General features: G+C 39.7%; 1 protein-coding gene across 1 annotated transcript in view; it reads right to left on the minus strand.

The window, feature by feature from the left end:
- The window catches only part of LOC131037995 (pentatricopeptide repeat-containing protein At5g04810, chloroplastic), a 208176-nt gene that overhangs the window by 150965 nt on the left and 31223 nt on the right, over window positions 1–25988 (minus strand). Inside the window, exon 2 of the mRNA XM_057970262.2 lies at window positions 24523–24650. Coding sequence (XP_057826245.2) covers window positions 24523–24650 — 128 coding nt within the window. The remainder of the gene's footprint in view (window positions 1–24522; window positions 24651–25988) is intronic.

Genomic DNA, 25988 nt, shown 5'->3' on the forward strand with positions numbered 1-25988 from the left:
GGGCGGGGGAGAAGGGAGCAAGCAAAGCAAAGGATAGAGTAAGTCCTATACTGGGAGTGGGGGATGCCGAATCTTGCCAAAATGACCTACCAAGATAATATATTCCCATGTTCAATGATATCTTCAAATACCCTGACTCCCTTCCTCGCCCAAGCCCTTGTTGAGCATCCTTGGGTAAGGGCTAGAGGTTTATCCTTGTATATCAGGTTCCACCAAATAGATCGCTGCCCCCAAATCCTCTGATTTCTATCAACACAATCATTCCCTATGATAAATCTCCTGACCCATTCCCAAGCCTTCCATAGTGCTTTGAAAACCGCTGAACCACTTGGGGAGATTGGAAATTTTCCTGCAATTAGGTCACAAAAGGGGAGACCCTTCCATTTCGTTGCATTTTTTAGAGTCGAATAGGAAATGTTATATCTCACCAAGATTTTCCATGGTTCCTCTCCTTGCATAGCCCTGAAAATCCATTTAGCCACTAAAGCAATACCTTGGAATTTCAGATCTTTTAGACCTAAGCCCCCTTTTCCTTTGCTCAAGATACACCATTTCCATTTAATGGCTTGTTTTTTCCTACCCCCCTTACCATCTAACCACAGAAATTCTCTAATTATTCTGAAACAACCAAGCTGAAGAATATATGTTATATGAGGATAAAATATTTTGACACACTTGAAATCTTCCAGCCATTGAGAGATACTACCCATTCCACCTTCTGAGTTTCTTCTCAATTTTGAGTCTAACCCATTCCCACATAGACTTCAAGTTAGGGTTGACGGCAAAAGGCACGCCTAAGTATCTGGTCTGGAACTCGGGACCTCCCCATTGAATAGGAAATTTGGAAAGCCAAGTGGGTGGTTCCTGAGTCTATCCCAGAATGACTGACTTAGGAAAGGATAGTTTTCTCCCTGAGGCTCTGCAGAATATGTCAATTTTGGTCATAAGGGCTCCCATGTTACCTTCCTCCAAAATTAGAATGGTGGTGTCATCCGCAAATTGAATATTCAGAATTTCATCACCATTGGGCAGATCTATACCTCTAACTTTATCAGATAGAGTATTGTCTCTAAGTAGATAGAATAATGCATTAACAGCAAGGAAGAACAAGGCAAGGGCCAAAGAAAAGCCTTGCCTAATTGACCTAGACGGAGTGAAATACTCGGATTTTTCTCCATTTACATCCACACAAGCAGATGCATCCTCCATAAGGGTCTTAATCATATGACAGAATGATACAGGAAATCCCAGGGCCTCCAACACCATAAACACAAACTTCCATTATATCCTATCATAGGCTTTCTCAAAGTCTAAGAGCATCATGGCTCCAATTTGCTTGGATTCTCTTGCCCAATTCATAGATTCCCAACAAGTAAGCAGATTTTCTAGAATATATCTACCTTTGACAAATCCAGTCTACGTGTTGTTAAGAACCTTAGGTAACACCTTCTCAAGTCTTTTAGCAAGCATTTTAGCCAAGATTTTGTAAGATGCATTTAATAGAGTGATAGGCCTCTAGTTTTTTATTAAGGTTTTGTCTCCTTCCTTTGGTATTAGTTTGATGACACCACTGTTGATCTCTCTGCCCAACGATCCCTTCTCCAAGGCCTCACTGTACACTCTGAATAAATCATCGCAAATCCAATGAGCATTCTTTTTATAAAACTCAATAGGTATCCCATCAAGGCCAGGGGCCTTATCATTCTTAAGGGCTTGTCTCTGATTTCATTGACAGTGATAGGTGTTGCCGGGAATAATCATTACGTTATGTTGCCATATTATGTTTATGTTGTCGTCGGTAATAATGAGTTACAGCAGTCAGTTAGTTAGTCGTCCCGAAGAGCAGTTGGACATGACGGTAGGTCGCACCCCTTCGGGTATTATATATTGCATATCGTTCCTTCTTAGTATCATCATCATAGTCATATCTAGGTGTAATGTTATAAGCACTTCATGTACATGGACTGTTGAATTAATACAGAAACTGGTTCTTTAATATATTTCAATTATGTTCTATGCATTTACTTTCTGCATTTAATCGTTTAACTGTATGTGGTAAACATTTGGCACCGTTGCCTAGAGATACTCGGGAAAGTAAGGAGCAGATGGCGTACGGACACGATGGGCCTACCCGTTGGTGAGATTAACCCAGAGGCCGACGACGCGCAAACAGAGCTCTACGATGGAGAAGACACTGCAACGAGGGAATTCTCAATCCTGCTTCAGGTGGCCATCGAGACCTACGTCCGAAGAGAGGCCACGGAGGCTGAAGTCCCAACAAGTGTCATGTGGACCGCACTGGAAGTTAGCTCTGTGTTGTTGCTATTTATGGAGATGTACTGGAATTAATGCCCAACCTATTAAACAAAGATAGAAATAAGAAGGCACAAAGTGAGGAGTGGGAGGCCACACAGAGGGCCTTGATTCTGGAACAACAAGTAGAACATAGACGGAGGCTGAGGCAACTTGCCAAAGGACGACCTGCCGAAGGGTTGCCCGAAGGGAACCAAGGAGGTGTCACGGAGGGTGCAAAAGCCGAGGAAAATTTCTACGCGTCGCTAGAACACCGTAGGGTGAGAAGCCAAAAATGGTTTTTGGAGGAAACAAGGCTACGAAGGAATCTGGTCGAAGAGACCCGGGATCAATTCAGGAACTTATCCCTTACGCCGCGCAGTGAGGACCACCGAAGGGAGCCAGCAGAGGACGTGGGTGAGAACGAAGGTGAGGGAAACCATACGACCGTAGGTGCGGAGGAGCCGCAGACACACAGCAAACAAAACACAGTACCCCCAGTCACTCAAGCAGGAAACACCACCGGCGCAGGAGGGAGTGGCACGGGTGCACGACAGACACAGCCACCTCCGGGGACACGACCCCCATCAATGGCCAATAGGCAGAAGCTGTCGAAGTTAAACGGCGATGGGAAGGAAGATCTGGTCCGCCATTGCTGCACTTGCGAAACCATATGGTCAGCGAACGGTGTTACCGACCAAGACGAATGGGTAACACAATTGCCAGCAACCTTAAGGGGAGTGGCCATCGACTGGTACTCTGATACGAATAAGACCAAACTCGGCACATGGCCCAACCTGAAGAAGGAGTTTGAGATAGAGTTCTGCCTCCTCAGAGACGACAACAAAATAGTCGCCAAAATCTATGGCACAAAGCAGAACAAGAATGAGATGGTCCGAGCCTATAGTCGGCGGCTCAAGGAACTGTTGGGGAAAATGGAGAGTCAACCAACGGATGGCTTGAAAAAGAGATGGTTCGTGGAGGAACTGAAACACTCCATCCGGAAGAAGATGAAAATTGTTCCACCAACCTCGTACGAAGATGCATATAATAGAGCAATGGATCTCGAGAGCGAGACCAAGACATCCAAGAAGAAAAATAAGGATAGCTCGTCCGAGGATGATGACTCTTTCAAGGGAAGCAGCAGCGATGGCGAGTTCGGCAAAAAGGTGCAAGCCATGCAGAAGGACATGTTGAGGATGATGAAAGAGCTGAAGGTTATGAAGGGAGGTCCGAGCAAGACCGACGAAGGGGAGATTTGGTGCACGGAATGTAAGACAGACGGCCACACAAAAGGCTCCTACCCAAAGAAGGCCTATTGCGATATATGCCAGTTGATGGGGCATCCCACCAGGGAATGCCCCTACAACATGAAAACATGAAGCCAACAAGTATTGCTTACGCAGGAACAACCAACTACATTGGGCGGTACCGACAGCTCCCAGGTGAACAACAATGCAACATCGGGAGGCTACCGAGATAACCGGTGGGGAGGACGAAACAACAATAACAATACAAAGAGTCGGATCGAATACGACTCCAAAGGTCGACCGATGATACAATGTAGAGCATGCAGCCAGTGGGGGCACTTCACCCGAGACTGCCCGAAGGGAGAGGCCACACAATACTTGTGCAAATGGTGCGGACCGGGAGACCATGAAGACAACACCTGCCCGAAGTCCGGCATTAACTTGCTCAATATCGAGGAAACCAAAGAGGAGGAAGTGTTGGCCATAACCCGAGCCCAAGCCAGATAAGCAACGTGCCCAGACCTGGAGACGAAGAAGCGAAGGGTACGGGAAGCATGGGAAGAAATTGAGAAAGAGATACGGGAGAGGGCGAAGGCAAAGGGTACGGCAGGTACTTCCAACCGACCGAAGGCGGAGGAGTCTATACTAAATCAAATTTTAAAAATGGAGGTGCATGTGAAGGTACACGATCTCCTCCAAACGATGCCTCAATTACGAACGGCATTGCTGAATAATCTCTCCCAACCACGCACCAATAACAACCACCGCATCGATGTTCGTGGGGGGTCTGCAATAGACCCCAGGCTGCTAGCAGTTAACACTGGAAGGAATCCAACCATTGTGGAGATGGGTATTCTTGGCACCATTCTAACCGATACCATCGTGGATGGTGGATCAAGAGTGAATGTTCTTCCAGAAGAAACCTGGCGGAAGCTGGGGAAGTCGACGCTGTGGCCATCTACATTCAATCTACTGCGAGCAAATCAGCATGGAATCAAACCCATCAGGACACGGATGGGCCAGCAAGTTACCATCGGGACGCAACCCTTCTTACTAGACTTCTTGGTAATCCCACTAAAGAAAAAAGGGTATGATGAGATCTTAGGGAGAGGGTGGCTGGTGGCAGCCAAGGCCACCCACAACTGGAAGAAGAACACTTTGTCTATGGAGAATGGAGGAAGGAAGTTTATCATAGACCTTGGGACGTAGTTGGTTAGTGAGGAACTGGCATCATGTTCGGAATCGGAGGGTGAAGGAGAAGGTGACCTGAGGGACGAAGGACGAGACTACAAGGAGCCCAACGATGAAGGGATTCTCAAACTAGGAGAGTGCTCTGAGGATGAGACAGGGTCATTGAACGGGCTCTTCCACTAGCAAATGGAGGATTATGAAATGTTCCAGAGCTACAAGGTCGAAGTAGAGGAACCAGAGCAAGTAACAGAGGAGGTGTACCTGCCAGAATACAAAGACTATTGGAAGGGAGACGCCCCAAACCTCAGTGACGTAGATAATCCCAAGATCATTCGTGTTGGCAACGATTGGAACCTTGTGTGGAAGGCCACAGCCTTCAAAATCCTTATTATTATTCTTCTCCTTGTGTACGGGAAGGAGACCGTGCCTCCTGTAAAATTTATGGTTCCAGGTCTTCGAATGGCCATTGAAAATAGACTTGCCATCAACGGGTCCAAATGGAAACCCTACCATGAGAAGCGCGTAGGGGACCCGAGCGGCCAAAAGGACACCCAAGAGTCCGAAGGGGGACCCGAGAGGATGGATGGAGACTCGAGAGGCACAGGACCAAAGCGGGAGACTCTCGGGCGAGGCAAACCGAGAAGGATGAAGGGGGATCCCAGAGGCATGGAACCCGAGCCAAAGACTCTCGACAATTAGATTAGGAAAAATAAATAAATAAATAAAAAATTAAAAATAAAAAAAAAATTTAAAAATTTAAAAAAAAAAAAAAGTTGTGGTGGGACCACTGTACGGCGGGACACCGTGGGGTTTAACCACCGAGCGGTGGGACACCGTGCGGTGAGAAACCGTACGGTAGACCACCGTGTGGTGGGACACCATACGGAGCACCATCGTGCGGTGGGACACCGTACGGTGGACCACCATCGACGGAGGTCATCAGCCTCAGAGGGTGTTCATCTACCGTACGGCCACTACCGTACACCCGTACGGCCAAACAGAGTCCACCACATGACCTTCCCAGACACCGTACAAGAGACCAATCACCGTACGACATCAAGCTTCGGGCGACCCCAGTCGCCGTACGGCCCAGCCACCGTACGGGTTCACTCCATCTTCTAGCAAATAACCTCTGTACGGGCTCGGGACATTACAGTCCGTAGGCCTGAAGGAGCACAGTGGCAGCGGTTTAAAAGAGGGTGAAAGGGAAAATACCACGGCACGGCAGGGATAAACGGTGGTGATGGCACGTTAAAAAAAAAAAAAGACGACCAGATTTAAAATCATTCGATGGAGTCTGGAGCCAGGACACTGAAAACTTAGTGGAGAAGCAGGGAGCGCACTTGGAGCACTGCCCCTCGACCCCACTGGGGGTACTGCCCCCAGACCCCCAGTTTATTTTTGAGCTACAATACACTTTTTGGAGTTGGGTGAAGGGCATCCGAGAAGTCACAATAAGTGTTGGGTTGTTCCGTACTATGAGAAAGAAGCCTGCAGCTAAGCATTGGCAGGGAAGCCATAAGACATGGAGGGAGACGGATTTGGAAGTTGCAAACAAACAGAATTTGAAGGAAGGCATTGCAAGAACGCGAAGTCGTATGGCACCAGGGAGTTATTCAGTTCGGTTTTTAGCCTTTGGGGAGTGTGATGGAGGATTTGAGGCGTCTCCTAGCCTTTGTGCTAGAGGGTTGTGGCCACTTCCACGCATGAATGGTACGCTTTGAGGAACTCGGAGTATGTCTTAACTGGACGTGAGGTTGCCTTGGTGGATGCATAGAGGGCTCGGGAGGAGCTAACCACCAGGTTGGAGGCAGTAATAGTGTGAGACTTAGTTCAATGTACCCAGGAGTTGGATGTCGAGAGGGCAACGCGGGTGGCTATCGAGGAGAAATTGGCTAGGGAGACAGTGTCATTTGAGTAGCAGTTGGTGGAGGCTGAAAAGCGTGTTTTGCAGACAAGTTTGGTTTAGGCACAGGAGGACTGTGATGTCAAAGGAAGCAATAATGGTGAAATCCGCACTTGAGCATCGGATGGTAGCAGAAAAGGGTTTTCAAGCGAGGACGTAGCAAGTGTATGGGTTCCGGGCTCGACTAGCGTCAGCAGTTCCTGCAACTCTACACCTTGAATGAACATCATCTCTATTTTGTATTAAGTCATCTAGAGACGAGTTCTTTTCTGGGGGGGATGATGTTGTCGAGAATAATCATTATGTTATGTTGTCATATTATGTTTATGTTGTCGTCGGTAATAATGAGTTACGGCAGTCAGTTAGTTAGTCGTCCCGAAGGGTAGTTGGACGCGACGGTTGGTCGCACCCCATCGGGTATTATATATTGCATACCGTTCCTTCTTAGTATCATCATCATAGTCGTATCTGGGTGTAATGTTATAAGCACTTGATGTACATGGACTATTGAATTAATACAAAAACTGGTTCTTTAATATATTTCAATTATGTTCTGTGCATTTACTTTCTGCATTTAATCGTTTACCCGTATGTGGTAAACAATAGGTTTATCTAAATTTCAAGATCTTCCTTCTCAAGTTTTTTTGGCATAATTTTACTGACTCTGTACTTGACATCCTCAACATTAGAGGCAGAATCCTTAGAAGAGAATAGATTCTGATAGTAATGAGCAAAGGTTCTGAGAATCTCCCCCTAATCTGAGATGTTAATCCCTTCTTCACAGATTTCCTCAATTTTTTCTTTAGGCTCTTTATACCTGAGGAGCTCAAAGAAGAACTTAGAGCCATTATCTCCATGCTGAATCCAATTAATTCTTGCTCTAATTTTAGCACCTTATATTCTTTGATTTTGTAGTCTTCTCAGACTATCCTTGGCAGCCTTCATCTTAATAGCAGCATCAGCATTATCAGGATGTTTTTGAAGAGTATCCTCTACTGCCATCAGGGTTTCATGCCAACCAGTTTCATCTTTCCTACTATCTAAGGCCCTTTTTTTTCCCACCGTCTGAAAAAGGATCCGCCAACTGGCTATCATTTGATTCCAGGTATCAATAGCATTGGAGGGGTTAGAGTGCCAACAGTTGAACTGCCTAATAATGTATGTTGCAAAGACTACATCTTCATCCTTCAGGAGGGAAGTGTTCAAGGAGAAAGTACCCTTTACCCCAATGAGAGTACTAAGATGTTTTGAAGAGGAAGGTGGCAGCAATGGTATGGTGATCCGACAGGGTGTAAGGGATTACTCTGACACCTTGACTGACTTCATCGTTCACCATGTTGAAGTCATCTTTGCACATATAGAATCTGTCCAACCTACAGTAAATTTTCTTTCTACCTTGCTGGAAATTACACCAGGTATACCAAATCTCTCTATTGTCTTGCTTCTTCCCAGCCATAGGGTCCTCAACTCTCAACTTGTTCATCATTCTTGACCAGAAGAATCTCTCATTGGGCTTCCATTCAAATCTAACTCCTCCCGCCTTATCTTGTGGTTGCTCAATCATATTGAAATCCCCACCCAGAATCCAGGGGATATCCTCAATCTACCAATCCATTTCCAAAGATCAATGCGTTCCCTGTGATCATTAGGAGCATAGATAGATACAACTCCGAATTTTTTATCTTTATACTCTAGTGTGACCCATATTGCTCTATTGCAAGGTGAGCACCCCCGATTCTTAACATATTTGGACCAGCTTTTATTGATAAGAAGGGCATAGCCTCCTTTGCCTTTACAGTGATTAGTAGAATAGTATGAGGCCTCTCTCCATATACATTTCAGATTTATATCTAAGGAGAATTGTACTGCTTTAATCTCCTGGAGTAGTAGAAAATCAACATTCTTTTTCATTCTCAAGAATCTCTTGACAACATACTTCCTATCCGAGGACTCAAGAACCCTAACATTCCATGAAACACAGTTCAACTCCATTAGCTGGTTTAAGGTGTGGTATCCATTGGTGCCCTGAATGACTTATAGCATTTGGGCAGATTAGGTTTATGCCCTAGGCTGTCATGTTTCTTATTGGTAGAACCACTCGGCTTCCCCCTTCTTCTCTTGAAGACAAATTCCTGCTCAACTCCCAAGGATGAAGAAGGGGAGTGCTTTCCCCCTTTAGAGGCCACTTTTTTGGTTGCTAAGGCCTTTTTAAGCCCAATATATTTCATGGCCTCCTCAATTGTATCTTTAGAATTGGGGCGAATATATGGTACAATGGCCCATTTTTCCCATTACTTATATCTCTCCTTACCTTGAGTGGAATGCAAATTGGGGTCAATGTCAATCTTCACTAACTCCACGCCATTTTTCCCAGGGGTGTGCGTGATGTCAGGATTGCCTAGAGTAGCAGCACTAATAGTCTTGAGGGGAAACCTAAATGGGGGGGTGCTGGAGGGGTCAACCCTGATAAGAACATCAATAAGTGGCTTTGTTGGGTTGTAGGCCCTCTTAATAACAAACATGTTCTCATCTGCATCATTGCTAGAATGAGTAGGTATGAGTAATTTGTCTTCCTTAGTCAAGGAGTCCCCCCTATTAGGCTCCCTCTCAATCCTTTCAGTGTTGGTATACTCGACCTTCAAGGCACCACTCGGACCCGAGGAAGAGGTGACAGTCATAACAGATTGTTCACAACCTTTGTCACAGCCAATGATATTTTCAATCCTTTTCTTAACTTCTGCAATATTTATGAGTTTCTGCAAAGCCAGTTGTTGAGCATTGAGAGGCCACGTGACAGTCTCGGCAGGGAGGGGTTGGGGGGGGGGAAGAAGGTAGGGGGAAGTCAAGCTTCAAAGGGGAAGACGACGAAGAAGGGGGGGGATTAGAATAGAGACCAGCGGGTTAGGAGAGACTGAACAAACAATCAGCTTCACTGCGGGAGGCAAGTTAGAGTCTGTGGCAATAGGATCAGCAAGCAAGACCGACACTGCCAACGAAGAAGGGGAAGAGTCAACAAAAGCAGGGGTAGGCTTTTTGTTTCTCAATAGAGGACAGTTTTTCCTGACATGTCCCTCCATTCGACACAGAAAACACGAATTGATGCCACCCAAATATCTTATAGGGCATGAAAACCTTTCTTCACCTAGGTCCATGACCAATTCCTCCGACAGGTCCTTGCCAAGAGAGATAGCAACAAGAATCCTAGCATCGAGATGGGGGAGTAGGGTAGGAGAATCGTCTATTCTAAGCACATCTCCAAGATTTTCCAGGGCCTTTGGAAGAAATTGCCAAAAGAATGGAGGGACATTATTCATAGAGAGCCATTTAGGGCACGAAATAGCCAGGAATTCTTCTTTGTTAAACTCCGGAGACCAACTCATAGTCCGAAAACAACATTTCCCAATATTCTAGAATTGCTTTTTTACAACCTCATCTTGGCGTCTAGGGTTTTTGAAGAAAATAATAAACAATCCTTTTTGCACCATTCTATAGAATGAAATTAAAAACCCTAATTTCTTAACCCAGACATTTTGGATCCAGTTATTAATGTAATTATGTGAGGACAACGAATTAACATCAAGAGCAGCAAGAAAAATAGCAGATTTCCTAAGCCTATCTTTCTCATTATCTAACGACTAGGCCATGGGAGCATTAGGAATAATAGTAAGTTTACTGGGTTAGAAACCCTTACCTCCTCCATTGTCGCAGTTGCAAACCTAGTCACTCTCCTTCGAGATGAATGCGGCACCACCCAGCAGAACGCACTGAACAGCTAGGGCATCTTTGAATGTTTTATTCACCTAGTTTGATTGCTCCGCTCCAGGTGAGACTTGCGCCATAAAATGCACGAGCGAAGCCAATAGAGAGCAATAAATGAGGCAGGTACGTCCGGGCGGTGAGTCTAGCAAACTAGATCACCGCCCGAGCCGAGCAACGCTCACTCATAGGCGTGCAGGCCTGATTTCCAGCACACGAGGTACCAAGTTGCCCTCGACCCCGATCTCTCCTTTTGTTTCTGATTTACCAAACGCCATGGATCATGGAGTTTGATCCAAAACATTGGTAATACTAAAAATTCACATAGTCAAATCCAAAAATTACTTAACAACATTGATATGGATTGTGGAAATCTCACGCTTCTAAATTAAATGTTGTCATTTTTATGCTAGACCTAACTTCAACCATAAATAAATATCTTTAGTTTGTTGTCAAGGTTATGGTTTTAACTACGAAACCCGGGGACGCATCCCCTACCTGAAAACCCCCGTCCCAGTCCCCGGGACGTTTCGGGGACTTGGGGACGGCCAGGGGACGTCCCCCCCCCGTCCCCAAATTGTCAAAATTTTGAGGGGACGTCCCCGAAACGGGGGGACGGCTTCCCTAGCTGTGGGGGACGTCCGTACGTCCCGGGGACGGCTGGGGACGGATTGTGGACGTCCCAGCCGTCCCGGGGACGGCCAGACGTCCCCCACATCTAGGGCTAGGGAAAAATATTAAAATAAAAAAGTCGTATTTTCAAATTTTTTTTAATGATATTTTTTGCGTAATTGAGGGAGTGAAATATCTCATGAAGGGTTTTTTGCCAATAGAAAAATAACACCCGATGCCTATATAAAATAATAAAAGTATTTTTGGCCTCGTGGGGCGCTGCCCCTCGACCCCGCCCTGTATCGCGACAGGGAGCGCGCAAGGGGCGCTGCCCCTTGACCCCAAGTTGGGGGCGCTGCCCCCAAACCCCCGTCGAAAAATATAGGGGGGAACTACGCTGATGGAAGTAGTGAAAATTTAACCTCTGAGTCTGATTAGGCTCCATTATGTATTTTATTTCTTTAATATCTATTATGATATGCATATTGACAATGTGAATGAATTGAAATTCTGAATTCTGAGTGCATATTGAGTATTGAGTCTATTGATAATGTTGTATGTTCGATGTTTGCATTCTAAAATGTTTTCATAGTATCATACACATGCTATATCCATGTTTTCATATGAATATAATGTATAGATGCATGCTTTATCCATGTTTTCATATGAACATTTAAAATTTTCCTATATATTTTAAATTTTCCCTCTATTTTATACAGCCGTCCCCTTTGCCGTCCCCCCCCGTCCCCAAATTTGGCAAAAAAATTTGCCGTCCCGGAAACTCGTCCCCCCGTCCCGGAAACTTGGGGTAACATAGGGTTTTAATTTTTTTCATTTTAATGTTAAGTAACAAATAATTTTTTATTAAACACTGCACTTGCTAAACATAAACCTAACCCTTATGTTCCTAAATATTTTAGGTTTACAAGCAATAGTTTAGGATTACATTTTATTTTTTTACCTAAACCCTAAAGGTCGCCATGCATTTAACTTTAATTTGTATATTCTTATTGATCCTAACAGAAATATTGCCTACATGTGTTTTTTGTTTCAGCTCGTTATGCCATGGGAAAGATTTTGTACACACCCATTCCAAATTCCAATCGGCTGAAATGCAACGTTTGTGAGAATAAAAGTGGTGGGTGAATCAACTATGTCAAATGTAATCTTACAAAGATGTTAAGACATGATGTGAAGTCTTGCAAAAAAATTCCTATTGATGTGACCCACCAAGTATTAGGCCTTTGCAAAAAGCCAGATGACAAACAAAAGAGCAAAAACTACCATTGGGTAATTGACACAATCCTCTACTAATGTTGATGTCGGTGAGAGACCTTTGAATATGGAGTTCAAGGAATTTCCAAGGCAATATTCTTCTATTGCTACACCATTTTCCACACTAGCTACCACTTTCAAAAAACCTAATACTAGTGGGAGAAATGTAAATGTTGTCTTTTTGCATCGCATAGCACACAAAAAGCCCAACCATCATTGGAGAACATGGGATGTTGGAATAATTGTCACTACAGATTTTACTATGACTCGCCCAACAAGCAGTGACAAATGTTCCAAAAATTGAATAAGTTGTTATGAGATTAACAACTTTCCTCTATGTTTAAGAGGGGCAGCTCCCTTGTACGATGGGTCTTTTTGCATTTTTGTGTACTTTGAACTTGAAAGTACAAAAAGAAGAAAGGAGTAAATTGAAGGAAACCAATTAACAAAAACCCTAGCGATAGACACACAAATACCAACTAGTACTTCACAACTTACTAAAACCTATAAGAGGGTTTCACCACAAAGCATCTTTTTGATATGCAACAATGATGAAAGAAGGATAACAAACCTTGACATAGGAAGAAGTTACCTCACACATTCAAACCAATATACCAAGACATGATTTTCTTTCATCCATTACAAAGATTGTTTGAATATATGACTACGGATTACCACAATTACAAAAGGGATTACCAATTTGACATACAAAAAATCAATAAGAATAACTCGAAAACATATTTAGGACCTACGAACCAAATGCACTCTTTATTATCTTTATGAAATCAAACAAGTCCAAAACCCCATTTTATACAAAGTGTGAACAGAAAAGTCCTCATACAATTTCTCTGAAAAAATTATTCTCAGAGGTCCGCCCTCTGTAAGATTCTTTGTCTTACAATAGCAAAAGCCTTGTATTTTATAGGCTTCTCTAGATAGCTACTGTGTAACCACCTGATAACTACCCCAGCTACCTTTTTAATATACAATGGTTTTGAAAATAATAAACCTTATTTGGTTAAGATTTACATCACTTCTCTAGAAGTAAGTTTCCTTTCCTAACTTCAATTACAATAAGTAACATAAGTCACTTTTACAAAAAGGCACTTTGAAGCACATAACATCAAAGAAAGAACAAGTTATAGGTTTTGCCGAGATGAGTCATGTGTCTTATCCTGATCCATAACATCAAAGAAAGAACAAGTTATTGGTTTTGCCGAGATGTGTCATGTGTTTTATTCATCAACAACTTGGCTTTCAAGGAAACATATTCCAATTGCATCTATTAAGCATCCTTCCCTTTCGTGAATATAAAGTTCCTTTTGGTAATGAAGAAACTTGTATGGGGCATGATCAAACTTTGTGTACTCATATTCAATTCCACCTTCACGTAATTAGACATAGCAAAGATCTTAGTCATCTTTTATTATAGACTAGTTATAGGTTTCATCTCACGAATATCACATTGCACACCATTATGAAATATCCTATGAGTATTTTCAATAACACCCATATTCTTCATTGTGCCATAACCATGAATGTCTCTAATTGGAGTGTTAAAGGACCAACTTGATCATCAAAACCAAAATTAATATTACTAGTGCCTTGTTTGCCCATGTTATTCTTGAAAGATGGTACACTACTGTTTGTGCTAGTGCCATTGACAAAGCCTTCCCATATCGAGTATTTCCATACACCACAAGATTGATCATCCACTTTATTCTTAACAATAAGAACTTGAGTAAAATTAGTAACACCAAATTCTTTAAAAAATATATGTCATTGCCTGTGCATTTTGGGACCTCTCCAAGTAGTTTAGTGAAAGCATGTCTTGTCATGTTCCTTTCTTTTGAGAATTTTTTCAAGAGTAGAATGTCCAAGCTAAGACATTACCCACCAAACTACTCAACCTTTCATCTTGTATGCAACACAACCTCAGAATTCAAACATTTGTGTACTTCTTTGCTAGTCGTGATATTGTTAATTCACTCATAGTCTTTTCAGTAGTTCACCTTCCTGGTTTATTTCTGGTTCTGGCCAGCATTTTCAATTTTTTTATATTATTCACATTTGCATGGCATTAGCAATGTTGCATGTTCTCCCATTATGATTCCCTATGCAGTTTAACATATGGCAAACCTTCCATTTTAAACATCTACACAGCCTTGTGCATTGTCTTTCCATCTTGAAACTTGTGATTGATATTCCCATATTCTAGAAAAACGTTCTCGATTCCAAGATCTCTATAGAAATCCTCAACTTTTGCAACACAAGACGGATCTACTTTCCCATAATTAGCATATAATCTTTGAATTTGACTCGCATTTGCCTATTCAAGAGCTTGCACTACAAGCGAAGAGCATTTAAAGTCTTCAATGTCAATTCTTATCTTCCCAATAGTCTGTGGATCATAAAAGCAATCAAGATAATCATCTTGTACTTGAAAATTCGCTCCCATTTGCATTAAGATGTTTTTAGTGTCTAAAAAGTTATCAAGATTTCCTCTACCACTAATTATCCAAGAGATGGAATGAATAGTAGGCAGTCTTGTATTTAACAATACAAAGATAAGTTGGCATTTATACTTCGAGAGCTCCAATGCCCCTTCATGGATGGTAATCAAATTCAACGACTAGCCACAACCTGTCGCTTCAATCTAATAGAAGACTTTTCTCTGCAATATTCCCTGTAGTAGCAATAAAAGAACATTTTCAATGTATGTGTCCATTGCATGCATTAACTTGGCATCCATCTGGTGAGTTGCAATGGGAAATGTTAGCAAAGGTTGGGGAAATGGGCATTTAAACCTGCAAATAGCTTTTGATTGAAAATCTTTAAAACGTTTTCAACAAATCCATCTTGTGCATATCTGCAATTATATTGTTTCATCAAATGGCGAACCTTCTATCAAATGGTTCACAAGTTTTGTGCATGCTTCCATACTTTGCATTAAATTGTATCAAAACCATTTGCGTGGCTACCACTTAAGTCTATTCAAAAATTACATAAATAAAATTAAGAATATTGGAGTTCTAGTGCTGCTAAGAGTTTGCAAATAGTGGCGAAGGTTGTAGAATTTGGTTTTACACTTGCCAAGCGCATTTGCCTAAAAGTTCCAAATCGTTTTTAGTAAATCCATTTTGTGTGTATGCCTGCAATCATAGCGGCCTTGAGAAAACAAATCTTTTAAATGTTTCTTCAAACAACTCCTATGCCTTGTGAATTCTTTCACATTTTGCATGTGAGTCTAGTTCTATAACTCCCATTTTGGTGTAGGCATACAGGCACTAGCAAAAGTTATGGAGTTTGGCACTATAGCTACCAAACCTAATTGCTTAAGAGATTCTAAAACCTTTTCTACGAGTGCACTATACAATTTTTTGTATGCGATGGGAGCAAATTTCTTTGAGGCAACTTTTCAAATAGCTCACATGCCTTGTCAATGATCTCACAATATGCATGTAGATCTAGCAACATGGCTTTGTAGACCCAGGCTGAGGGGATGCTAAAATTTCCTTAACTCCTTACATGACAGTTATAATAACTTCTTCATTTCTGATCATCCGAAATTTGAGTATCTTTCACAATTTGTGAACAATCATAACCATTATATATAAAACTATTCCTTCATCAGCACTTTGAAAGTAGTTGTTAACTAGCATGAAACTGTCAATGAATGGTTAATTTGCATTTGTTCAGCGATTGGAGAGGAGTTGTGAAGTTGTGGGCAATCAACAATAGGATTTAATTCGCTTTGAATTAGCATTTAGCACTTATTTCATAACTTGTGTCGGCAATTTGGAGTGAGTTATTAACTTTTATGAGAGTGTCAATTAAACTAAGTCCCCTTTATCATCAATTTTGAGAAGAGATTCGAAACTTCATAGAAGATGAGAGCGACTTTAAAAACCAACAAAAAACCATTGATAACAAAATAACAATACTTCCTTGTCAACATTGGAAACATTAATAGCCAAAATTAAGATTTAAAATTTTGACAAATTTCATCAGCACTTTAGGTGTCAATGATAATTCATACTTCTTTAAACCTGTGCTCTTTAAAACAAATTTATTTACCGACTTTTCCAATTACTTTTTCCTGATCGATACCCGAAGGTTAATGCACAACTTCTCAACTTCGCAACTTGAGGATTCAATACTTTTCTATCAAATTGGCTTCAAAAAATACTAATAAATCCACCAAGTTGACAAACAAAGTCTAATAGATAACTTTTGCTTGGATCAATATTTTGTTGTGAAATCTTGCCACATTATGAATAATGGTACCAAAAACCTTCCTACTAAACCATTTTGCTCCAAGTGCTATGAAACCCCAAATAAAATTGTTTCCATAAATCACCCCGTGGAAAATGGAAGTTTTAAAATCTATCAAACAAAAAGGAGTTTTGACCTACAATCTTGCCACATTTTGTTGAATAGCCTTGGGATTGTCCTTGTAAAACAATTTCGCTCCACCTCTTATTGATTTTCAAATTTAATTGTTTTTACAAATCTCATCAAGTTGCATCCCTACTTCTAAAGGTTATGACTGCAACAATGGATATTTTTCTTCAAAATGCCAAGAAACTTAATAGTTGAAGGTAATCATGGAATTTTCAGCTATAAACTACTTGGCACAAGGATTTAAACATGAAAAGTTTAAAAATGGACAAGCTTAAAAACGGGGCTAACAAGCCCGAACTGGAATTTTATGTGTTTCAACAATATTTGATTTCCACAATATTAATCACAAACATTGTCAAAATGCTAAAAGTTGAAGTTCTTGTTTTGATCAACCTACAATGATGTAAACAACATTACAAGAATATTCATCACAAATGTTTGGTAAATTCCAAAGGACTCAACACCTATGTTACAAGTCTGCTAGGAAAAAAAACCCCAATTTAAGTCCAATTTGACTTGGATATGAGTCTAAATCTAGTTCGCCCTAGGGGCCACCCAAGGTCTCACAAATCACCTGCAGGTTCGTCTAGAATGAACCTAGGCATACCCACAACAAACTTGGCAAGAACCAATGCCAAGGACGTGAATTTGGTCAATTTAAAAAAAAATGACCAAAACGTCAAATCCCCCCAAACTCTAAAGCAAGGATTCAAAACAAATAAAATATTTCTTTTATTGTGAATGCAAAATGATGTGTGCCATGAAAGTCTTTTTGGTTTTGAAAGCCTTTATTTGGGCTTGGTGGCAAGGGCCCTGACCTGTATCTTGATAAGGAATATGCCAAGGCGCTAACCCTTGACCCAGCGAGGGGCACTACCCCCAAACCCCCACAAAAGGCACTACCCCTCAATCCCACTCAGGTATTGCCCCCAAACCCCCACTAAACTCATTTGATTTGCCAACTACTCTCTGAGTCTATGTTTGCAAACTATGCTTCCAAGTATGCATACAAGTTTTCCTTTCCATCTACAAGATGACTTTTTATTTTGGGGGGATGATGTAGTTAGTGTACAATTCCTATTGTTATGTTTCAATAATATGGATGATGATGATATTTTTGAAGACTCAAATGATGATGCTCAATCAATGATGGTTGATTGCTAATGCTTGACACTATTATTTTTTTTATTTTAACATATAATATATATCATGACATTCAAGTTCGACTAATTGACATTATAGTATTTTTTATTTTTATGGTGGTTTTGTTTATTATACAATATATGATACTATGTGTAGCATTTTGAACTTAATTACTGGTGCAAATATGTACAAATTTCTGTTTTTTATATGTTTTTGTATGGACAAACCCAAAAAACAAAATTGACCAAACCTGCAAACTAAACACTCGAACCCAAACCAGCACTAGTATCAGGACCGGTAACTTAGCTCACCACTATGATATTCCAATTAATTATGTTTCATAAAATAATGAAAGTAACACCATGCACTCACAGAGAACTAAGATTTCAAATATATATTTATATTGATAATGTTGGTGTGTACAAACAAAGATAAAATGATTCATTCTGACCTTTGTTGCTAATATGTGGTTTCCTGCTTGATACCCCATTAATGATTATGCTACAAGATTTACAAAATACTATTCAGCACCTTATAAGTCCACGTAATGGTGAAATTAGGGTTTCACCAATTAAGGTAGCAAAACCACTAATTTTGCTTAATTAACCATTACATTGGAAAAGGAATGGTCCTAACAGATCTAGGTTTAATCCCTCTCGGAAAAAGTCTAAAATTCTGATTTGGTTCGCCTAGTTAGGTTTTGGTTCCCTCTTTCTAAGTTGAATCATGAAAATGCTGAAATTAGGGTAAAATAGGTGATTATTGAAGAGATCGCGCATAAACAATGAGCGACAGTCGTTGTACGGAGACGCCAACTTGGATCTAGACAAAATAGAATGTTTCGGATCTATTCCCAGAAGTTCGACCTCATTTTTCGAGACCAGGCTACTCCAATTCGGCCTAGTCCTTCGAATTTCTCATCATCAAAAAGCGAACCTGTTTGTCTCTGTGAATTATTCCGACCCTCCCGAACGCAGCTTTGTACCTATTTACTGCACACAGAAAGAAGGGAGAAATTGTTGGGAATAAGGGTTTGCCTAAGTCAAACCCCGGTTTAGGAATTAACCTTGAATAAAATAATGCAAATACTGAAATAAATGCTAGAAAGATATACCTCAAATCTGCACTTGCTAATGATGATGTTTTGCTCTTTGAATGAAATCACATATGTTGTATGAAATGGCATGAACATGACAAAACCCTAATCACAGACACATGCTTGCATAAAAATTGACATGACTTTGTTCCACAATGGTTAATGAAGAATATGCAGCCTTGAAGATGTCTGAAAATGCTTGATGATGAATGCTTCACACATGCACGAGTGATAGGAATTGATTGCTTGGATTGTTAGATGAAAATAGGTTGATAAAATGTCTTTATATAGGGGGTTCTAGGTAAATTACCGATTAGGCCAACTTCCAACGGTCATGTAGAGCCACGGAGATTAAATCTTACCAATGAGATAGGGCCCCTACCCTATTTCAAATTGGGTCTGGATGAAGTGGGACCATGGTCCAGCGCCCTAGTCCTACCACCATCAAGACCAGACAATGCCAAAATAAGGTGGTATATCGTGGTAGGACCCACCAAAGGTTGTTCATGGCCTCAAAGCTGGAGAATAGGCACAAAATGGACCTAGGAATGAGATGAGGGTAGGACACACTAAAGTAGGGGCACAAATATGAGGTGTAAATTGGACCAGTTGCAATTTACAACACTATAGTCTAAAACCAGATCTAGGACAGCTAAGAAAAATAACTTAATAAATCTAAAAGTGTACTGCACCACAAGTATGAAAGGCTGGAATTATACACTAGTATGGTCTAGAACTTTCAAATAATTGCACTACACTCTCTCCAAAATGCACTTCAACAACCTAATACTTCACAAATTGGATATACAAATCTAGAGCTTAATCTACTATGAAAATTAGGGAATAAAAATAATCTTAGACTATGGCAATCTTCAATGGTAATGTTTGAAATCTCCAGAATTGCAATGAGCTGCTCTAAATTGCCAAGAGCGGTTGTGTCTTGCAAATAAACTCTAGATAGGGTACACCTGAGGTAAATCCTTCAAAGAAAACCTTCCCCAAAGGAAAGCGACCACCTTTTACATTCCCACATACCTCCTTCAATTTTTATATTCCATGGCTTTTCTAATAGAAATAAATGAAGCATAACTCATCACTATTGAAGCAAATAGTAAAGGATTTGAAAATATTATCACAACTAGGAATCGTATTAGAATTGTCCAAAAAAACTACCCTAACTGCCAGTCATCAATTTGTTGTTTCCACACAAAATCCTCATCAATTGCTACTCGAACCTTGATAAAAAAAGCTTTGTCTTGGTCCTTAACAGCATATAATCCACTCTAAAAGGAACAAATGCAAGAGTATAGGGTTTTAGAAACCGTCAACTGGGGCACCTAGGGTTTTGGCTTCTCTAAACATGGACAACTAGGGTTTTAAAACCCTGAAATTCTACAAGGTTTGTAAAACCCTAAGATGGAATGCTCACCTTAGCTTGCCACAAATCTTCAACAAAATCTCAAACCAAATATTTGCTTGCAAATGATTTTTCAGTTAAACTCAAACATGTGAATGATATTTCAATGTTCAACACAGAACTCCACCAACCCATAACCAAACACTGTAGAATCAAATGGCACAAAAGTGAACTTTATATGAATCCACTCCTATAGTGGCTAGCGAGATTGTCTTCCTTCTCTAAACCCAATCTTCATCATAGGGTTTTCATTCTAAGGCTCTTGTTGAACAAACCTGCTCAATCTCCACATCTCGAGTTCCAAGAAAATACCAAATGCCAAGAATCCTATTTCTTTCCTATGAATACCCTTTTAAAAAACACTTTGGAGTAATAAAACATTACTATTTGTGTCTTGTTATTTTCACCTCCAAAAAGTGACTTTAGACTCCTTTTAAAATAATTAACATAAGTTGTCTTTTCATTTTTACTTTTTTGACAACTTAACATTTAATGTTTAAATTATTTTCCACAACCAAAGTTATGAAATTATTAAAATAGACCAAATATGAATGATGAGGGAAAGTTCATACCAATTTGAGAGATCATTGCTATGCAATGGGATCACCAAATGCATCATCGTCTCCATGTTGCAAGATATTTCTTAAATTTTGAAATCTTTATAGAATATCATACAAGGTGGATTGACAAGCAAGCTAGGGCTATTCATGTACATTGCAACATTATTTCCTAATGAAAAGGAAAGATAAGCAGTCATTGTAGAGTTCCCGTTGTATAAATAACTGAGGCTTCTTCCCCAACATATGCGCAGTGAAGTAAAGGAAGACATTAACACTAGGCATTAAATTTTCAATAAATAATTTGGAATCGAACTTCATCTACAGCCTTTTGCTTAGTGAAAATATTGAAGTCCATTATTGATTTATTATTAATTTTGCTTTTGCAACTAACAAAATATCAATGCAATGGCAAGACTACTTGGGCCAAGAGGGCAAATCAATTTGTAATAAATCCACTACTTTAATTGGTATGCTGGTTTGAAATACTTTCCTAGCAATAATTATATTGGATTGCAATTTATTTGTTATTGTACTTGCATTCAAGTGGCAAAATTAATTATCCATAGCATGGTCTACCTCAACTCTTGCTTCATGATGTCTTTCCTTTTTGATACATGGGTCTAGATACATGGCCTTCTTTGCTTGGCCTTGAGTGATGGCCAATACTTCATTGTATCTCTCTGCATCAATTATATTGACACACACCTTTTGTTGCAAACATCTAGCATCATCGTGTTCTCCAAGCCCACACCATTTACAAAGTAGTTATATTCTACCTTGACCTCTTGGATAGTTTTTGGCAAAGTGGCCCCATTCATTGGATTATCGACATTGTACAATGGGATGACCTTTAGAGTTGTACTATATCTAACTCTACCCTCCCCATCTTTGATTTTGATAGCCACCTAGAGATGTGTTCTTGTTATTTTGCAGCTTTGATGGAGTGCTTGGTGAAGTGGACTACACTCCACCTGTAAAGAGTACTTGTGTACTCTTACTTTTAGATTGTATGGGCACTCTTTGATTGAATGGCTCATAATTTGACAAGAATTGCACATCCTCTTCTTGGGACAATTAACTTTACTGAGACTCGCACTCTAACAATCTGTTCATCCTAATTATTTAATTTCTTTGCAAATTTCCTTTTATGCCTTCAATTCCTTCATCATTCAAAGTATGTCTCTCCACAATGCATGTATAATTCCAAATTCATTATCACTGCTTCCATTCAACCCATCATTTTCATATATTTTTCTTTTTGATTGCAAAGACGTCTTATCCTCACTTTCTATGCCCACTACTATATTATTTTTGTGTATGATGGTAGTACTACTTTAATCTTTTAACTTAGTGAGTTAATAAGGCCTTCAATGAACCATCTTTTATTTAAACCACCTACTAATTCTTTATCTAACTTTACGAGTAATTCATTGAGCCTCTGATTTTAGCTCTTACATTTTTATGCAGACTACAGTTATAAGCTCTTACACTTTTTATGTGTACCTTGCCTGGTGTTGTAGATTTCTACCATAATTTCATTGTCATTACAAAGGAGCTCACTTCCTCTTCAAAATCCTTCCATAGTTTCTCCCATGTATTCAAGAGGCTGGTTCAACCTTCATGTACCAATAAAAAGCCACACCTCTCAAGGTGATTGGAAAGGACCATAGCCAATATTCTTTGTCATCATGGCCATTTGCAACCCAAATGGTTGCACGGGTCTTACAATGTTTTACTGGATACTCTTACCCATCATGTATGAACTTAGAAAACTTCTACCTCTCTACAGTACGGCTTGATGGTGAAGTCACAATGATTTTACCTTGATGCAAATTTAGTGTTTGAGCCTACTTAGGAGGTTCTAATCCGCAGAGATTCTAGTGCTCCCCCAACACTCTTAGGCATGTGGGAACCCTCTACTCTTCTTGCAACTTTACATTTCACACACTCGCTTTGCCTTCAAATTTTCATTTTCCCACTCCAACCTTTGTCATGGAGTTGTTGGCTCAATACCCTATTCTTTTGTTAACAATTCTTCAATACCTTGAAGGTTGCTCTCACAGTTTCCCTCTCTCCATCTGTGAAAGAGTCCTCAAACTCTATCTCCCAATGAAGACAATTCTTGTATTAAGGAGGTTGTATTGTTTCTTTGTACAAAACGTTGACTACAAGATCAACGCATGCTTTGTCCAATAATGAAAGATGTCTAGCTCTTTATACCCACTTCTCCATATGGTTGTTCGTAGCGGATGTTTTGGTATCTTCACTCAACTCTTGTGTCTACTTAGAGTCAGACTTCAGCTTTGAATATGCCTTAGTGGAGCCCCTTCAGCTACTTCTTGTAGTCATCTTCTTTGTTCTCTTTGCTCCACCAACCTTAGAGATCATCTGATCTCTTGATCTTGACCACATTGTGGTCACTTTTCACCTTTATTGAGGTCTAAGGGCATTAATGTCTTAAATCAGACCCAATATCTTTAAGGAAATGGCACAAATGTTTACTCCTACATTTAATAATACTAGAAAACGCAATAATGAACAAAATAATAATGCATACCAAATAGAGTAACAGAAGTATATCTTTATATATAGTTCTTGCACAAAGTACACCAAAGATAATCAGCCAAGGATCAAACTACTTTCCCTGACTACTCAAAGTCTATATAAAAAAATGTATGGTTGCCAAGTTGAACACGACCATCTACAACTACTCCCAACCAACTCCTAACAATTGCCCAAAAACCAAAAGTGAATAATACATAGTCAGTTACAACCAAATGAGCAACACATTACAAAGGCACTATGCTAATTACAATTACCAATTTTTTGAAAAAAAACATTAAAACCAGTTTATTTATCTGACTTTATAAACGTGATTCTTTAAACATCAAACCTCTTTTATAGGTTGAAACTTAACAACAGAAAGTAGATGGAATAGGATCAGTCCACAAGTGGATAAGTAAATTGTACAACAGAATCCAAACTAGATTGATCCTTGTAGTTTCTTGTGATATACTGAAAGAATAAGACCATGGAGTCACAAATAAGCCAGAAATACCCCAAGTCAATGCCATCCTTTATAAATTGTGAGTCTATCTTCTTCTGCATTAAGATAAACTGTTAAAAAGTCACAAACATTAGTCTATGCATAGCTAACAGTAACACAAGACATTTCAAAAATTCCATATATAAAATAACAAACTTAATCAATTAAAAATACAGTAAATTTCGACAGTCCATAACATTAGATTTTATATGTTTCTATCTTAAACTGTGTAATCAATGTCAAAGTAATCAAGTATACGCAAACTTAATCAATGTCAAAGTAATGTAGGACACTTGTCAGACATGTAAGAAGGAAAGCTGTGAAGTCCTTTTTCATTTGTCATAAAATCATTTCATTTCTTTAGAAATATTCAAAGCTACTTCAGAAAGGCATATTTTTTATTTTTTTTATTTATAACTTTGATACCCTAAAAGACAACTAAGTCAAAGAAAGATTTGATATCTTATACTGATGAAGAAAGCAGAAAGCAGCATTACTTGCAAATAGTTCATCATGCAAATTTTTAAATTTTCTTTCCATGCCCAACTTAAAGACCATAGAAAACAATCCTTACTTGGTGTATACGTATGAATTTGGTTCTATTCCTTTTGCCCGCATACTTTCAAAAGTGCATCTTGCATGATGCTTGTCACCTCGGCTTGCATAATAACTCACCATTAATCCATAATCTCGTCTGCTTGGCTGGAAGACACTGCAACACAAGTTAGGGTTACAAGATAAAGCAAATTTACATGTAACAAAATATATCCTTGTCAATAAATTATTTTAACATGCGAAATTCCTCATGGACATGATTTCTTCAGCTTTTAGCATAACCTCACTGGGCCATTCAAATGACAAATCCCTTTCCCCATAGCTTTTTCCCTGAATTGTCAGATTTTCATTTATGTACATCGGGTATTTTTGCAGGCACCATTTTTTTATGTACTAATAAAATTCCTTTTATACCACGCACAACTAAATGATGCATACCAAGCTAGCAATGGATTTCATTTCTAATTTGATGTGGACAAAATTTAGCTTGAAAAATACAAAATCCAATAAGTTCTCTAAATTATTAGAACTGAGCCTTATCCATTGATTCATAAAATCTTTTAATAGCTTAACTTCACAAGTGCACTTTAATCACTAGACCTATCTTAGAATTACTTCTTGCAGTTAAGATAGCAACTTCAGGCAAGCCCAGCACCCACAGGGTGATTTCATTTTTGATTTGATGTGGTAAATATTTAGCTTGAAAAATACAAAAGCCAATAAGTTTCTCTAAATAATTAGAAATGAGCCTTAAACATTTTTTAATAGTTTAACTTCGCAAGTGTACTTTAATCACTAGACCTGCCTTAGCATCCCTTCTTGCAGTTAAGATAGCAACTTCAGGCAAGGCCAGCATCCACAGGGTGATGAGCAGCATTCACAAGGCCAGGAAGTGGATTCACCACTGCATGGCTGACAAAATTATACTCCACCTCTCTACAGGTACTTGCGGCTTGGAATCCAAACAGAAGCCGCACTTTTTAGGTCAGCTTTCCTAAGAGAGACAAGTCAAACCCACAAACCTAATTGCAGAGTTCAAATTTGAAACCTATAACATTTATGGGAAAAACGATGGCCAAAGAAACCTTGAAAAAAGGCTAAATTATATAATATCTGGAACATTGTTGCTACACATATCCAAACATTTTGATATAACTAAAGCTAGGTATTTTATATTTGAGCCATTCAGTTAAAACTTTCCAGTTTAAAAAGACATGTTGGGACCAACAGTTTCTAGAAACCAGTAATTTTGAGGGAAAGAGTGAATCTTGAAGTTCACCGAGTCATTTTTAATTTGTAGAGAGCTAATAAAAGAATGAGTGAAAACGAACACATAATAGTGTCTACAGCTTAACAAAAATGTTACATCCCACTTGTGCCCTAGATATTTGGATGTTATTTTATGCTTTGATACTTGTTGCTTAGTATTGTAGAATGGTGATTCACAAAACATATATTAATGATTTAGTTTTAATCGTTATGGAA

Source organism: Cryptomeria japonica, chromosome 6, assembly GCF_030272615.1.
Source record: "Cryptomeria japonica chromosome 6, Sugi_1.0, whole genome shotgun sequence".
Lineage (NCBI taxonomy): Eukaryota > Viridiplantae > Streptophyta > Pinopsida > Cupressales > Cupressaceae > Cryptomeria > Cryptomeria japonica.